Here is an 18,283-nt window from a genome sequence, read left to right as displayed (position 1 = left end):
TATTCATTTGTAGGCATGTTTTCTGGGCACCAAATGAGTTTAAGTCCAATATTCGCTTTGTCTTTTTAGCTGCTAAATGCTTCATGGTAGTCATCAGCCTTTACATCAGTTGTTTGGTAATAGGCAGGTAGTGTTCAGTGGAATCTAAGAGGTTTTCTTTATTTATTGCTGGAAACATTTGCCTCCTGGTGGAAACAAAACTGGCGAGAATGGTAAAAGTGAACCAAAACAGTAAAGTTGCTGTAAAACTAAAACAATGAGCTTAAAGAGGCTAAAACGCACCATAGAGTTGAGGGGGGAGTGTCAGGAGTCTGGTGACAATTCTTTCTGTCTGTCACATTCCTCCTCCGCACTCCTTTCATATTACACTCAGTAATTTGACAGAGCTGCTTTAACTGAGTGGATTTAATTGCCTTAATATAACCAAGTCTTAAACACAGAGCTGGCAGATCAGAAAATGTTTTTAAGGATCATTTTGGAAGGTCATGCACAACAACCTAATATGTATTTCAGGACTGAGGGCTTGTTGTTTGTATATACTATATTACTTGCTCTGGTACTGTGGAGCCACTGCAACATAACTTTCTCGTGGCAGACATATTAAAATTCTTTGGCAGGAAAATACACAGGGGTAACTAATAACACTAATGATGGCTCCATTGAATTAATATATCCCAGGGCCTAGGTAATGTGCATACTGTCACTGAGACACTACTTACCGGCACGACAAGAGTAAATAAATACAGCAGGGATATCATTAATGTTATTAGTAACACACACGCGTTTTCTGCTGCGACAGGTCAAAATGTCTGCTGTGACGGAAATATATGATTCGCACACTTTTAACTTTGGTCAGTCCGAGTAAAAGTTAGACTGCGCTTGTTAGGAGTCAGACTAATATAATGTCTTATAAGATTCATAGCAACTGATTTGCACTTGTGGATTTCTGAAAATCATTTGCATCATCATTACGAAAATATAACTGAACATTAATCACAAAAATGCTCTGATTACACGGTAATGACAAGCTGCAAGACTTTTAATCTGTTAATCACTGTGAAATTAAATCATAAATTGACTTGGTATTTGCTGTTCTCTAAACTGAGCATCACATATTTCTCATTAGTGATTTAAAGGTAGCAGTGAGTGAATTCCTGCATATAGTATTACTCTCATTGTCACTTTAACTCATAGTTATGTGAACGTGCGCAGGTTCTTATTCAGAGGACCATCAAGAATCACACTGCACACTCCTTATTTGCTCTCTTGTGGAACTCACATGGGATACAGGGAAAAGGTAAGGTTTAACAGTTTTATTAAACACATAGACAACACAACCACCAGACGACCACGTACAGCAGACAAGACAGGCTGTTTGGCAGACACAGACGGAGCACAGACACAGACAGCAGGCACAAGCACTGACACAGGACGCCTCCGAGGGAGGAGCTGCCCGGGGAACAGCGGCGGCGCAGGGCCGGCGCTGTAGCCCCGAACACATACACTGACATGTAATAGAAGCCAGCTGGGGGTTAGCCTGAGACTTATGGGTGGAGAAGAAGCAGTACACAAAATGGATGCCAATCATATCCATGCAGAAGCAAGGGAGTTGGGGGAAGAGGATTATTAGTTAGTCTATAGAGCTGTGGTACAGTCCAGTACAGAGTGCATGCCACAAATGCCTTCTACTTGGAGCAACAGATAGAATAGAAAAACAGATATACTTTGTGGCAATAAAAGTCTTTTTATGCCATCTGCATTCAAACAGACATGTATATGCAGAAAGGCTAAAAGAAAGAAGGTGGGTGAGTCGGGATGGAGGGGGGTAGGGGTGGGGGGTTGACGCTCGGGAGAGGAAACAGGGAGTCATTCTTTCACACACAACTTTCTTGAGACAGAATGGGGTTGCCTGCACAAGGCCAAAAAAAGGATGATGGCAAGAAAAGATTTTGTTGCCGTTCATTTCCCTATGTTGTATCGAAAATGGGGGGAGGATGTTTCTTTAGAAGCCATATGGCACAAAAAATAAACACAAACTTGATGAGGAGGAGGAGAACTTTGAATTTTCCAACCACCAAAAGTTCATGCGGCACAAGATGAGGCAAAAACGGGAGGAGTGGTTTTATCCTTGCTTGGAGGATGGACGACGGATGATGAGGAGGACACCAAAGAAAATCAAAACAAAAACCACAACGAAACAACAAAACAAAATTCACCCCCACTCAACCCACCCCGAACCCCAACGTAAAGCAAAAACAAAAAAAAGCTCAAATCTTAAGCAACCCAGCAGCTGGGTCCAAATCGATACAGAAGAGAGATGTTCATATGTGCACCACACAAGAAAAAACCCAAACAAAAGGCAACAGAAAAGAAACCAACATCATGTCATGCAACTGTTCATACGACTGGAAGCGGGGCAAGGAATGAGGATATGAATTTCTGTGTCAACATGGTGAAATGTACAGTATGTATGAGTGTGTATGACTACATCTGTTGCCACTATATGAGGGGAGGGTACCATGTTCTCTTAGCAAAAACTTTTTTTTTTACAATACGCTTTGTTCCGCTTTTGAGAATACTTGGGTTTGAGGTTTTAATAGCCTACGGAAATGAAAAGGCAAAACACATGAGGTGTAAAAATGTGTTCATTCAATTTCAATAATCTCGGAGTTAAGAAAGCAATTCATGCTTATAGATAAAGACCCTAAATACTGCACGGGGGCACGGAGAAAATGGCTTTCTCTTCACATCAAAAAGCCATAAGCACAAGGACCTAAATGTGGTCATAATTTCAAGGAAACAAACGCTATCACAGTGTGATAAGGCTTCAAAGTAAATGAGTTCCTTCCACAGATTGGAGGAAAATGGGTAAAATTACTTGCAGAGTATCTACTGGACTACACGGAAAGGCCTCATTTGCTGAGAGAAATAAATAAACGCCTGATTATCTGTTATGTTCTCTGAACAGAGAAAACCAGTGCATTGTTTCGGCTTAGGCTTATTATTAGCAGTGAAAAGTGGACATATGCTTGTTGCTAAGCTGAGCCATATTTAGCCAGATTAGCGCGACATCAATTAGCCCGCTGTGATGGCGTTTTGAAGGACAGTGAAGCAATCAAATAGCCTGAGCTGTTAATGATTTTCACAGTGCCTAAGGGGAAACGCTTTTTACATACTGAGCCAATTTCAATAAAGCTCACACTCTCCTGGTTTACTGCATAATATAAGGATGTATGCCAGCTGCTCCTGGGCATAAGTGTGATTGACAGTTGTCTGTTCAAAAATCGTCCAAACCCAAGTTGCCTCAAAATAACCACTGTTTTAAATCTGCGGTTGTATTTCCAGCTCTGTTTTTATTTGCAAACTCCACTGAGTGAATGTCTTATCACTTTGATCGAATCACAAAGTGATATGTGTGTTTGTGTGTGTGTGTGTGTGTGTGTGTAAAGGGAGGAGGGAAGAGAGACGATGCGCACAGAAATTCGAGGATATCTGTTCTCTATTAGAATGTTTCAGGTAAGGCAAGCCTCCGACGAAGGAAACAGAGGTACAAACAAGAGAAGAAGAAGAAGGAAGGAGAAGGGAGGAAGAGGCTCTGTTGCAGTTAGTCTGCTACATATCACAGTATCTATGCTGAAAGCATCTTTGTTCTCGAAAGAATCTCAAAATGTATCCTCTGTCAAGAGAGACGCACACACACGCACAGCAAGAGGAAATCAACCATGTACAGGACAGATACATTTTGAAGCATCAGTGCGGGCGACATGGGGCTTGATACTAATTTCGTACTTTGTTGAGTAAAGTTTTGCTCTCGACCGAATGCTGAGAGAACAAAATTAGTATCAACGCTTCATCATGTCTGCAACCAGTGGCCCCATAGCTAAGTGTAACTTGTTTTAGAGATGAAAGGTGTGAGCTTTAACTACAGCAGCTAACTATTAAGATGTGGGTGTTTACTTATTTACAGTTAAAGTGAAAACTGTAACTTCCTACAGAGAGCATGCTAAGGATAGAGAAACTTGATTCTTACTGCTTTCATCCATCTCCAAAGAGTTCTTTAAACTTTAGATATACACTGAGAACCCCCTCACGCTAGTGTATATTTCTCACAGTGGCTACTTTTCGGAGGGCTTTTTGAAGTTACACTTGAAGCTCCCATGGGACATGATGCTAAGAGGAGAGGCTCCTCGGTAGCAAATCAAAGAAAGATAAGGAGAAATAGACCAGGTTCAGAGCAAGCACAACTCGACACACCCATCCCACCTGCATGTCCGGAGTCGCACTCTTCCAGGTCCTCGTCGTCACTGGAGCACTCCGCCGACGAAACAATGTCATCCGTCGTCTGCGGGGAAAGAGACACATTAACACACAAGTACAGTGGGAATGTGGTTAGGGCCTCGGCAGTATAGTGAGTCTTCAACTATACTGCCCATAGCCACTCCATTCAAGGATATCTCTGCACACACAGACCTCTCTGCCTGTCCTTCGGCTTCCATATATCACTTGGAGTCAATCATATTTCACAGTGTTTATCATTCTTCACTTTATGTGCTTTCCACCTCCGCAGATAATTGTTTTCCTTCACCCTCCGCACTCTGCCTCCGATTATTTATCGCCCCTCTCCTCCTCTGTCGTCCACAATCAATGGCTCTACCAAGCCCTCACAGATCAACACTGTCCCGACTTCTGATTTGTGCTAAAGGGTGCGGAGGGTAGGAGGGATGGGGCGGCAGGCTTGCTAGCTACACCCGGACCAGCGATGGATTATCTGCACCCTCCAGTTCCTACAATTCTGATTTATTCCCCCCCTCCCATGCCTTTTTTTTCCCCGGGTCGACCCATGGAGGACAGTGGGGGGGAGGTTGTATTTCAGCTGTGGTGCGCTGGGCAGCCGGCGTTTATTAGAATGAATCAGCGGGGCGATAAAATAAGCCCTGTCACCAAGCAGGGTTATGAAATCAGAGTGCTGATTGAGTTTTCCAGTCCTGGCCGAGGGTGTGGGGCTCTAAATATCATTGAGTTTGACAGACTAATGAAACGCGCCCCCGTGCTTGTGCTGCCGCTTTCAACAGGGCCCAGAGAAAGCTGTCCACCTCGACTATATGCATATGCATGCATGCTGATGTTCAACATGCATGTCTACCAAAGCTCACAGTGAGAATGGAGATTTTTTTTTTAGCATACGCCTAATGTTTAGCGTGATTATGCACGGTGGGCTGCGCGATTTTCTGTATTAGTACATTAGATAAGTGTGTGTCTGGGCTTGTGTGCATAATGCACCACATTATGTACTGTACTCCAGCATGTGGAGGCAAAAAAACCAAAGCAAGGGGGGAGGCTTTAAACTAAATTGCTGTAAAATACGGCCCCTTGGTAAACATGACTATTTATTGAAGCCACATTACGGGCGTAAAAGTCTTGGTTATTGCTGAAAGAGGGTTATTGCTTGTTATTATGATAGCGGCAGATGTGGGAGGCAGGGACACAGAAAGAGAGATGAAAAACCAGAGCCACTTCAAAGTCTGTTCCAGCAATTTCAGCCCGAGACCATCACACCATAACCCAGCATCAACTGAAAACACTGCCTTTCCCTTGTCCATTCATGCTGCATTTCTCTGCAGCTGATGCCGACAGCATCTCAACACAGAGCAAATATTTTCACTGTCTGGGATGCAGCAGCTTAGCAGAGTCCTAAACACCCAGCTGTAGCTTCTAAATTCGAAGTTTGGCCGAATAGTTGCTCTTTTATTATTACTTTAGCAAGCCTGCTTATTTTTCAGTTAAATAAATAATATGGAACAAAGATTCACCTGGTAACAAAACACAGCCTTTGTGTTTTGTTACTAAGCCCCTTTACAGACTTTCAGACACTTCATTACCTAAATCTGTCAGCAATTTTACATGTCATGCTCATGCCTGAACAAGTGACCAAGACAATTTTAGCTGTGATTGCAATCGAACTGTTTGTTACAGTATGTGCTACACTTGATACAAGAGGATGAAAGAAGAGGTATCTACACGTAGTGATGTGTCCTTGTATTTAAGACAATTCCATCGAACATGTGACTTGACTCTATGGACACAGTCCAAATAAGTAAGCCATCATTCTAAGGATGGTTAATGAGGTTAGTTGAGGGGAGAAATCAGATTACTGGCCCGCTGCATGCATACTGTGGATTTACAGTAACTAATATAATACCGTGTATGTCAACATCTGCTCTAATTAACTGGGCAACCGTGTTTATCTGAGTAACCTAGTTACTTAAGTGCGTGTAAATATGCAGATTGTTGTAAAGGCTGCAACAGAACAAGTGCACGGTACGAGCGCAGAGGGAGATGTTAAAAGACATCTTGTTCCGACTTCGTAAAAGCGCTGCGATAAATTTGTAATGTCATTCATTTCATATGCATAAAGAAAATAAAATTAGCTGAATAAAGCATGAAATGCTCTAATGAGACATTTGTCGAGGAGATTCTTCTCATGTCAGCTCAGTCTGTAAAAATTTGGTTTTGTTCTTTTTTTTTTTTTTTTTTTTTTACATATTCTCTTAGTGCCACGAGGCAAAAGGAAAAAATGCTTTTATCATCAGACCATCAGTCTGCTTACATTTTAAAAGACTTACAGTAACAATACAGCGATTTGTATTATGTGAGCATGCCCACGACCCAATTAGAATGAGCTCAAGTACAACTTCATTGATACCCGTCATTTTCTGGATGTGTTTCTTTAAATCGATTTTAAAAATGGATGTAACTTCATATTAATCACAGTATATAAAAGTGGATACTTCCGCTGTGTTCCCGGTCTATGCCAGACCTGTAAGAAGTGGTGGGCGACCTCTCATGCTTTGCAATGGCCATTAATTAAGCCGCAGAGATAAAATTGTTCACTTGATATTATTTTTGAGCCCTGGCATGGCTTTTAGCCCTGAGGTGAAGCTCAAAATCAAAATGTCATCAAAAATGTTTATAGTCTCTGCGCTCCCCTGACTTGTTGGCAGACAGAGGCCAAAACCCTGCACAGCACTGCAGAACTCGTGGAGGGAAAAAATCATTAAGTACTTCATCTTAGAGCCAATCCACATGAAAGAAGAGGACTGGCTGCCTCACCTCGAGTATTGTAAAGGTTGCATTTAAATGGTAGAAGGACAAACTCACAGTCTATGCATACACTTTACATTTGATAGAAAATTATAGAGAGAGAAAGAGAGAGAGAGAGAGAGAGAGAGAGACCCTCTCATCTAGACTTTGATTCCACTTGGAGAAACTGAAGAAGCCTTTTGAAGTGTGATGTTTGACATTTCTAGATCCACTGGATAGGTGCCTGATTTCATTTTCATAAACATATGATGTACCTCTGCCAGTCACAATGGTTCACATTGAAGTGCTTCTCATGGAGGGCTTAGGGTGCCATTTTTAAGCATTTGAACTAATGCAGAACCAATGAAGTGACACACAGAGCTTACAGTCTTCCCTCAGTCAACCAGAGACGTCGATAATAACATATAGCACGAGGCTAGATGCTGTAAATGCAAAAAGAGCTCGTGGAGCAGAAAAGGCATAGGCTGCATGTGTGTGCAGCCATGGGAGCCTACAGTGGGGTATAGCAAAATGATGTGGTTGGCCAGCGGGACTACAAAAACTGATTTCACAGCTGGGGAAATCCAATTCTCTGTCTAAATCTCCATAACACAGAGTGGGATATATTTTGGCAGCAAAGTGATTTCTTTCTTTTTGGTGTAATTATTCTCAACAACCGCTCTCATCATCATTTTTAAGTGAGTCTGTGTGGTGGGATTTACAGGCCGGTTTGTTGTTGTGTGTGTGGGAAGCTCTAATATGCATGCGCATGCCTTCCACTTTCTGTGTGTGTGTGTGTGTGAAGAAAGTGTATCATACGCCATGATTTCAGCACATAAAAAACACACAGACGCACTACACACATGTGCATCATGCCTGATTATACCGACTACCCTGCCTTCAAGTGATGCTCAAATTTTCTAACTCCACAAACAAACAGCAGAGCCAAATCAATAGCCAGACTTCATTAAAACAGCATTTACCACTGACCACTTCAGCACATCAACTAAAAGGATCACACCGGCGATCGATAAAGATAGACAGCCTCTTTGGCAGATGAGTCCCAAAATACGCAGCTTTTAGTTTCACAACCAGTGGCACTGACACGGACAAAATGGAGACTGTGCAAAGATGCTGGGACGCCTCTGCCTCCACCGAGCTTCTCTGGTGTTAAATCGGGAAATCTGGGACTGACTACTGTGAATCTGCCAGAAGCAATGCAGAGGCCATTAACAGGCGAAGCTGCAATTACCTCAGCAGCTGAATGGACTGCATGCTACATCACCAGTCAGGCCTGACCTCAGAGTGAACAAAGAGGGTGCAAGATTGATTAACAATAAACATAAAGCTCAGGACACCAACACTTCTTTTATTAAAAACTCTTTTACCCAGCCAACACTGCACCTGTCCATCAGAGATGTTTTATATTACAAAGTCATTTTACCACATTTTGCAAAGTGACGGAGTAGCTTAAAATGAAAGCTTAGCCGATAAGTTGGAGACGTGAATGAAGGTGTGCGGATGCTCGGTTTCATTTTCACATTTGTGTGTCACATAAAACAATGCTCACATGCTCACATGAATACCGAGTTAGTTTTTGGGTTTTGCTTTAATTCATGCCCATACTGAAGAGATGTGAATCTAATTTAAGAGTCCCTTGTCTTCTATCTTTGCTGTGTGTCGTCCGTCTCATGAAATGGATGTGCTTTTATTTTAATCAGTCCACGTGTCTACACAGACTGCGTAACAGCTCATATTTTACTTGTGCTATACGTGCAAACTGTCGCAGGTCTTTATGCTTTAAGTTTATTCTCTTCAACACATAACCAAAGTCATTGTTGTATAGCCAAGACGTGGGTCACCTACACTTAAAACTGCACCTGAACAGAACCTGTGCAGAGACTGACGGAGGACTAAAGCAACTGCTGCTGTTCTTCTGTGCCACTCTCCCATTGCTGTAGCTCAAACTCAAATTCAAAGTGGAAACTTCATACTAAAGAGAGTTTAGCTTTGGAAGAAGCCCACATAATTTGACTAACTAAGGCTGCTGAAGCCTCATTATAGCTTAAGCTGACCTTTTTTACACAGAAAGAGGGCTGTGTGGGTTTCATCCAACATCACTTACAGTGGAATCACATTAGGAAAGGATGTCTACAGGGCCAGTATGGACAGCTCAGTGCACATGTCAGTATTGTATAAAGATAGCAATATCTTTCAACTTTATCCTTAACATTTTGGCCAGGTGAGAAGAAGATTTCATTTTATAAGATATCAATAACAAAATAAAAACCATCGAGCATATATTAGAGTTTTACTGCATCTGTTATTCAATACATCCAGGTAGTACTTTCCACACTTTTGAAATGTTCTAGTAAAGCACAGTGCACCTCTTCCAGCATTAAACAGAAAAAAGAAATGATACATTTGGTTTCTAATGTTTCTATGTTATTTCAAAATTGTATTCTTTTATTTTTGTGCTTAACTACTGAAAGCATTTTATCTAACAATGTGCCTGCAGGAGCAAGAGTGTGTTCACACCCGTCTCTTCACACCTGTGTCTAATAATAAATGTGACTGAACTCTCGATCTGCCTGCTAAAATTTCACTATCTGCCATTTACAGCATATGTCGTTGCTCAGAAGAGCTGCGCAAGGAGCCTCTGCAGACTTTACTCTTTAATTTAAACAAGATGGTATATTATAAACTTCTGTGCCACAGATAAACAGAGAAAATGGAACCACATCAGAGCGAAACTAATGCTAAATAGGTTTTTAATCAAAAATTCTATACTTCAACTCTGGAAAAATGACATACAGAGAGCTTATTTTATTCCAATTCTCATTTAATATGATCAACTACTGACCCACCATAATTTAATTGTGTGCTGACGGCCATCGTCTAAGGGTAATACCAATCAAACAGAGAACATATTAACTCGGAATAAAACTCTACATGGAGGGTAACAGGAGCAGCTGCTGCATTTGCGGTCGCAGTTGAATATTCTGCTGAGCATGACGGTGATTTGATCGGGCACATCAAAGCAGTGGCTTGTGCTCGGCAGGGAGAAAAGAAAGACATTATGTACTCGACCACTGTCTATAGTTTTCCCCAGGGTCAGTAAAAGCAGTGTAAAGGCTAAAAAGCAGCCATGGCCTGCGGGTTACAAACATGACATGAAATATGAGTGTGAACAGTGCTCTGTCTCTGAGAGGCAATGGGAAACTAAGCGCACATGCTTAAGTACAGTACAGTGAGTCAGGGAGGGGGGTGGAGGTTGCTCCTGAGCACACTACGGTCTTATCATAACAAATGACCTTCACATGTTTTTATGTCCAGAGGGTGAAGGAAACACAGAGAAACGAAGCTCTTTTGAGAATAAAGGAAGACACACAGCACTATAGATCCACATTACAACCCTGCTATCAAACCCAATTTGGTTTATTTACAATGCCAGAGTGCCCAATGGCTAAAGCTGATTTTTCTTTTTGCACTGATGGGAATAAACCCAAACAAATCAATTTTCCTCCAGCGCCTCATTCTGGCAGTCAGTTGCCATGGATATCCAATGCAGTTGCATGTTCAGAGATCAAAGTGATGGCGCGGAGGCAAGGGCAAATCAAAGACACACAATTCAAAGTGACTTCTTCTTCCCTGAGGTGCTGCTTGGTCACCTTGGACATATATATTTTTCACACATGTTATAGAGGGTGGTACATAGACACTTTTTCAGGTTGAGGAATGGGCCCAGAAAGCAACAGAAATCAGAGGTCAGACTGACTCCCACTCTCATCTCCTCTTTCTCGCTATCTCACTAATTCCCATTCCTCCGCTCCACCGGCCCTCGAACCAAAATAAGATAGTCATCTCCAAGGCGGAAGCTTCGCCTTTCTATTGACGGCTGTCTGATGTGCGCGTTATCATGTCCGATCTGGGCTTTGACAGGCCGACAAGGGAGAGGCTTGTATTACAAGGGGAATCAATGGCACCAGGCCATATCCCTATCAATAGGCTGCCACAACTCTTTTTGCTCATGCTCCTCGCTCTGTGACAGATAAGATGTTTTATCAGAAAAAAAAATAGGGGGCGAATACAGAGTTGGTGGCTAGAAATGGAAGAGATGGAGCAGAAGTATGTTAAAAATACAGTGTGAAAACACACAGTGATGCTAAAAAAAAATATTTGAAGATGTTTAATCTTTATTAGCAAAAATACTGTTAGAGGATGAGAGCAAACAGTGCAGTGCAAAAAGGCTGGAAGTCCCGCTGTAAACCCTCTCCTTCAATATAGTGGATAAATTACACCGAAATGAGGTCCAGAATCAACTTGTAGGGCCAAAGCCACATGCTAAATGATTTTCTAGATCAAATATTGATATTTCGAATGAGCACCCTCGGTGTGCCTTTCTTAGTGGCCTCCTGAAGTCAGCACATTTCTTTTCTTTCCACGTTTATGGTGAAATGGAAAAGAAGGAAGGGGAGGCGGGCGAGGCAAGCAGGAGAGAAAACAGCTGGAAAAGGAGGGGGGGGGTGAAATGCATTTAATTTGTTCACCATCACCGTGCTGTGTTGGTTTCAGCAGAATGGGTTATGCGCCGAGTATTTTTCTTTCTCTCAAGGACCTGCCTTTGTACACAGAGCAGTGAGGGTTGCTGGCTCGCAGCAAACTCTAATTGCCCCAAGGCCATAGGCAGCCACTTTCAAACAGGGTCATTCATCTTCTCATGGAAAAGGAAATGGTCTTTGGCCCTGATCCTTAATCACCCCCCTGCCGCAGTGTACAAGGTCATCAGGGAAACCCTGTGACAAACAGGCTCACACACATACATGTGTGTACACACAGACACACACAGAGAATAGCTGATGGGGGGCGGTCACACGTTGAGAGACAGGTATATTTGAGGTAAGCAGACAAGAGATGGAAGGAAATATCTTCTCTCTATGCAGGTCCATGCCGTCCTCAAGTGAAATTGGAGTAGTGATTACAGCTCTGAGTTATGGTTTGTGTTACCGTTTGTGGTTCTTGCTTCAAAGAGGAAGTGAGGAATTCATGTGGATGTGGTGGTGAGCTGCGCTGAAAGCCGTGACCGAAGAGGAGGCAGAGAGAAGATGAGAGCATTGGGGGGAGAAGAGCAAGAGGAGGAGGAGGGGAGTCAGGACAGGAAAGGAATGGAAAAGAGTCCATTTCACTAAGAATCACAAGACATTGGTCCTCTAAACAAAGTTAAGGTAACAGTATTCCTGCTTGGAGAGCAGCGGACGACTGTTTCATTAAGCAAGATTACCAGTTTAAAAAATCAGGGTTACTTCAAATCAGGTTTACTCTCACAAACTTTGGTTTACTTTACTTTAATTAGGATTCTATTTCACACTATAAAGTTGATTTCATGTTGCATCTTACACACATGCAGTTTATTTCTGAAGTATGGCTGCAACTATTTGCAATTTTTTAAATTTTCACTTCAGATGCAGATTATTTTCTTGATTATGAGAAATCGTCTGGTTATTAAAACTTCAGAAAATAGAGCAACCAAAGCAAATTTCCCCAGCCGGGGACAATAAAGTTTAACTGAACTGAACTGAACTGAACTGAAATCACTTGACAACCCGAAGATATTCATTTACTATGACATTTGAGAGGCTGGAACAAGTGATTTTCACACATTACTCATACTGGGCTTGAATCCAACATGATAGCATGGAGGAACAAACTGCAACACATCTGTTCTTGTGTCAGATTCTCTGCTCATAGCTGGACGTTTTTTCTTCATATTTGATTCTCCAGATACATTTCTGTGTTTAATATTTGCTGATCTGTGGCTGTGAACACCACACATCTCTTCTAACATCTCCGTCTTCATTGCGGATTTATGTAATCGACGCCAGACATCCTCTTGAGATCTTTGTTATGAAGTCATGAATATACATATTTGAACAAGGCTTGAATCAATCTGATTGCATTAGTTCTGAGTTGGATTTATGAAACAATTTAATTTTGGATAAGTTTGTTAGGCCCGCTTAATCCAAGTTTTCCGCACAATGAATTGTGCTTTTCTGTGCCTCCAACACAAAACAGTTCAATAACTTCTAAAACAATGTTGGCCTAATGGTATTCTGTTATAATCACGCATTATCCACATTATGAATGGCTGTTGATTAGTTAAATCTATGAAGGCTTGTGTTTGTGCTGCTGTACGGGACACGCTTTTGTGACAACAAGCTTTATAAATAAACCTGAGTTGACCTCACTAATTGCAACAATACAATCAATAAGGAAGACGATATGTTCAACTGGGAGAGCTATTGGCTTTCTATTGAGAATGTGTGAAGTCTGAAACAAGCATCTGAAATTGGACCTTGTGTCCTCCTTGTGGACTACATTTTGATCTCCCTTTTCAATCCATTTCAATATTGCAGTATTTCTCACAGTCGAAGGCTATTATGACTTCAAGGCTGTAATACCAAATCAATGTAGGCGTTATGTAATGGCTGATGCTGGCAGCTTTACGTCTCCAAGATTAGCTGGGGGTGTCCCATTTGGGTTCAGTTCCTAATGAGCACAAACCAAATTAAGCATTCAATTTAGTCTCTTTTTAGAAGATGAAAGTTGAAACGTAATCACTAACCAATGGAGAAATGATTTAAAATGTAGCGTACGTCGGAGTCCTCAACATGCATGTGAGGAAGTCTAACCACGCACGCACACACGCACACAAACGCGTCCTTAAGATGATTCTTCACTCATTTTCTCGTAAGGGCAACAGGTTTCACTGTAGTTTACAGCAACTCTCTGCAGACACGGAGCAGAAACATTACTGGGCCTTGCTAACAGCTCAGCTGAGCAATGAAACAGAACACATTATTGCTGTGGAACATCAAAGGCTGTGTGTCTGTGTGATACATATTTAATTAAATCCTACTGACTCTAGCAGACACATGGTGCATTCTGTACACACAGAGACAGTAATGCACATAAAGATCTGTGAATATTCGCGTCTCCTCCTCTCTCACGTACAAACATAAATTCACACGCTCAGAGTGCATAGCATAGGCTGGCAGCAAATATATTCCAGCACAGCGGTGTGAAGAGATTCATTACTGCCACTGTGGAATAAGTCAGCAGGTATGTGCGTGTTGCTCAAGCTCAAGCCTCAAACACACCTGAAGTTATGATTTATAATCATATACAGCTCAGAGAGCTTTATTTTAGAGTGGGGTGGTACGCTAATACTTTCAAATTGTGGTGAATCTTCGTGAGAGAGATGAAATAATCCATTTTATGTCTGTGTTCAATATCTGAGACATCTTTGCATCATGTTTAAACTGGCTTAGAGCAGTAGAGCAGCTAAAGAGAGAGCGAGAGAGAGAGTGATTCAGAAACAAATAAGTAATATATGTATTTTTTTCTGACAGGAAAAGCAGTAACTTCCTAAATCTGCTGTAAAATAACTCACAAAGTGTTAAGGAAAGAAAATGCTGGCAATAGAAGTTTAACTTTTATAATAGTTTTGTTCCCAGAACCGTTGTGCTGGAAAAAAGCTAATTAAACACCACCAAGAGTGTGGGATCTCACAGCAACCTCACAACTTTTTAAAATAGCTTGGCACAGGATTTAATACTGTTCCACTTTGATAATCCATGCAAGACTACTGGCGTGTGCTTGAGGATAGATGACATCTGTACTGAAAGATGAAGAATCTGGATTTGAGATGCATGTAATAACATTTTTTTAAAAATCCATAATAACTCTGATAAACTCAAAGACAGATATGATGTATAATTAGAAGTCGTTTCAATTCTTTTGACTAAAGTGATCCGAAGTTAATTGCATTTAATCATTTGCATAGCTGGAACTTTCATGTTCATAAGGGCGACACTTTGTTCTGTCAATCGTGAGTTTAAGATATTAGTTGGCTGTGTGTATCGTGTTATGACCAGCCATCTCTGGAGGCAACACAACATGAAGTGGGCCTGTATACCACCTAGAGCATGTGCCGACGTCCTGCTGGTCAGCTCAGAAACAAACCGCTGCACAGTGTGTGTTTGTCTGCGCTCGTAACTGATGTGTGTCGTTGGCTTGCCCCTTGGTGTGTGAGTGCCCCCGTCGTGACAACAGCGGCTGACAAGACAGCAGGTTTAGACACACATTGCACACACACATTCTCATGGGATCTATATAAGCTGTGTTGTGAGGCATGGGGGACATCCATTACAAAAACCCCCTGTGGTTCAAAACCCCTGGAGCTAGCTGCTAGTTCTCACACACTGAGAGACAAACTGCCCTGAACAAACACACGTGCATGCACACAAAGAGACACATGACCTACAGATATGAAATTGCAAACATCTACAAACACGTTCACACCGAGAAGCCTAATGGAAATAGCTCCTTGTACATAGTCTCTGACATGAAAAATGCATAAAGAAAGTCAAAACCGAATGTTGCAAATACACTCCGACAGAAAAGACAGACAATCCATGACAGTGCTGGAATGAGTTTGTCATACTGACGGTAGGGGGGGGGGTATTTGGCAGCACACGTTGAAAATCCTCTGATATTGTGCTTCTGTTCTCTGACATCATGAGTGGATGTGGCAGCAACAGGGCTGACAGACTTTTCTGGGCGTGTGTGTGTATGCACAAAAATACGCAGCTCAATCTGGTTGTGCATGTACGCAGACGTGTGAGACAAAGATTAAGAGATCCTTGTACAAACTGAGTGCATGCATGTGTGTGTGTGTGTGTGTGTCCCATTAATGAGGCACACACGCACACCAGCGGGGTTCCCATCAGTCTGCTGTCTCCTAATTGGACCTACTGAGCAAATAGAGGACCTCCAGCATTCATCCCCCAGAATTTACTGGGATACAGGGTGCCTAGCAGGGCCCCCTAGAAGGAGGCGTAGGAAGATGGATAGAGATGAAAAGAAATAAAGAGGATGGAAGAAAGTAAAAGGAATACCTGAAAACTAGTTTGACCTTTACACAATGACTGGTGGGTCTATTCGTGAGGCAAGGTGATCACAGAGACTAGCTGAAAAGAAAAGACAACTAACAGCAGGTGGAGAAGTGGAGCGGAGCCACCTACACACCTGGCCACACGTACACACACGAGCAGATAGACACACTCATCAAACATCATCGAGCAGACTACCACGTGGAGACACGCGGCATGCTGCACAGCGCCTTCCTCACTACCTCTTGAAGAGAGAATAAATCAGTGATTATCATATATCCCCAGGCGTTAAGCAACATCCTTGATCTACTTTTGGAAAGCCAGAGAAAAAGAGTCGGGGGAAACAACAAGAGAAGAGTAAAAAAACAAAACGCGAGCTTTGTGCCAGCGTGTGCAAGTCTCATTGCAGCGGTGCGACTTGATTCTGGTTCTTGACCATTGCTTTATGTTGCCTGGTCTCCCTAAACATCTTACACTATCTGTCAAAACACCTTGGATAATCTGAAAAATACAGAAAGCACACTGTGCCAAAGAAGAATCCATGTCCATTCAAAGTAATATTATTGTCATCACACAAAGTCTATTCAAGCGCATCGATAGGGCATTACTTGCTGCTTCTCAGCCGAAGAAGCCCAATTAAACTGCAAACAATTTACCTCTCATTTTCCTGTCTCCTGAGCACCAGGCCAGTTGAAGATGATGGACGCGAGCAATTTCTTTAACACGGCAACCATGCAAATCACTTTCACTGTGTCTCCCTCAGCTGTTTTCCCCCACGGTACTCTAGATTGCAGCCTCCTTTTCTAATTGTTCCTAAACATCTCAGGCCAGCAGCGTGAGTTAATTGTAAACCAGAGACGTTGATCTCCCATGATAGAGAGCCTCACATAAATGAGTACTCCCAAAATGACTATCCACATCAAAACAGCATGTGTAAAATACGTTCTTTGGTTCGACCAGAATTCTGCAGAGCTGAAGGGCTTAGGTAGCCACTTAACAAGATACACCTATTTTATTTTACTGTGATTTTCCCCCCTCAGTCATTAAATGAAGCTCAGCGTTGCTGTAATTGCTCCTTGGGAGCTTCCAAACTATTTAGGCTACCAATACGAGTAAATGAAAGAAAAGTATTTTGATAATCAGCAGGAGTGAAGAGTAAAATTTTAGTTTATGAATTAATTTTCAGCTAGCAACTTCTGATACAACATGAGCAAGTACATTTCAAGGGGTTTTCAACTGTATCTGGAATAATTTTTGTTTTAACAAATGATTACAGGTCTATTCTAAATGCAGAATCACACTCAAAACTGAATTAACCACCACAAGATAAATTGAAGAGGTTGCAAGATGACTAACAGGATAAGAAACACAACAAAACACAGATGTGCTCCACAATAAACTGACTTCTTCTTGTAAAAGGACTCCCGGAAACATCAAATATCTGAAAACTACAGATGCAACTGCAACAACTCACTGACATACAATGAGAGGGGGCTCGAGACATCTTTTTGAGAGGTCACAACGCAAAAAGGTTTGGAGCACAAGTTTCAGCTAATGTACAAGTTAACGGCAGCCAGCACTTTGGCTCACTTTGCTTTTTGCCAGCAGGGCTTTTAAAAGAGAACACCGATTTAGCATTGTGCTCCTTTGACACTGTCAAACTTCTGATGAGTTAAAAAAGTGATGCAGCAGTACCAAACTTAACATCTTTTTTGCTCACTCTTGTTAAAACCTGGCCCATACAGTACCCACGATGTGACTTGACAGCGACAACTTGACATTTGGGTGTGTTATGCTCATATTCTCTAATGTAGCTTTAGGCTACAAGCCTCAAACTAGGATGAGGAGTGGGCTACAGAGGTCTGGTAAGTTGACTTGTTTCTAACTAACCTCAGATTCTTTCTATTCTCAAACTTGTGTGTTCAGACCTGACTAACGTTGCCTCAAGTGACATCACTTTAAGCAATTTATTAGAATTTGCACAGCTCCGTGTGGACCCATGAGAGGTTTATATGACTTAATTCACATGGTAGTACTCCACAAGAGCTATACTTTGATGTGTAAAACTGGTGGAGTTCTTTAATAGGAGATCATCACCAATCCCCCTTACTGGCTTTTCATGCTGCGAGCTGCTAGCAGAATTTTAATTATGTGTAACTTCCAAAAGAATTGTCAAGCCATTTAAATTTCAACACAAACCACTTATGAACACTGGTGCCAAGACAGCCAACAGACCTAATGTCAAACTGTTT

At 41.9% G+C, this 18,283-nt stretch overlaps 1 protein-coding gene across 14 annotated transcripts in view; it reads right to left on the bottom strand.

The window, feature by feature from the left end:
• nrxn3b (neurexin 3b) overlaps positions 1-18,283 on the bottom strand; it is a 272,252-nt gene that overhangs the window by 8,821 nt on the left and 245,148 nt on the right. For all 14 annotated transcript variants that reach the window (XR_003463220.1, XR_003463221.1, XR_003463222.1 and 11 more), the window contains one exon: positions 4,264-4,342. Coding sequence is in view for 11 of the 14 variants with exons in the window: in XM_027284467.1 (XP_027140268.1) it covers positions 4,264-4,342 (79 nt within the window). In the remaining 3 variants the exon portion in view is untranslated. The remainder of the gene's footprint in view (positions 1-4,263; positions 4,343-18,283) is intronic.

Source organism: Larimichthys crocea, chromosome XI (assembly GCF_000972845.2).
Source record: "Larimichthys crocea isolate SSNF chromosome XI, L_crocea_2.0, whole genome shotgun sequence".
NCBI classification, from domain to species: Eukaryota; Metazoa; Chordata; class Actinopteri; family Sciaenidae; genus Larimichthys; species Larimichthys crocea.
The sequence above is the reverse complement of the archived record's forward strand: the minus strand, read 5'-3'. Positions and strand labels throughout refer to the sequence as shown.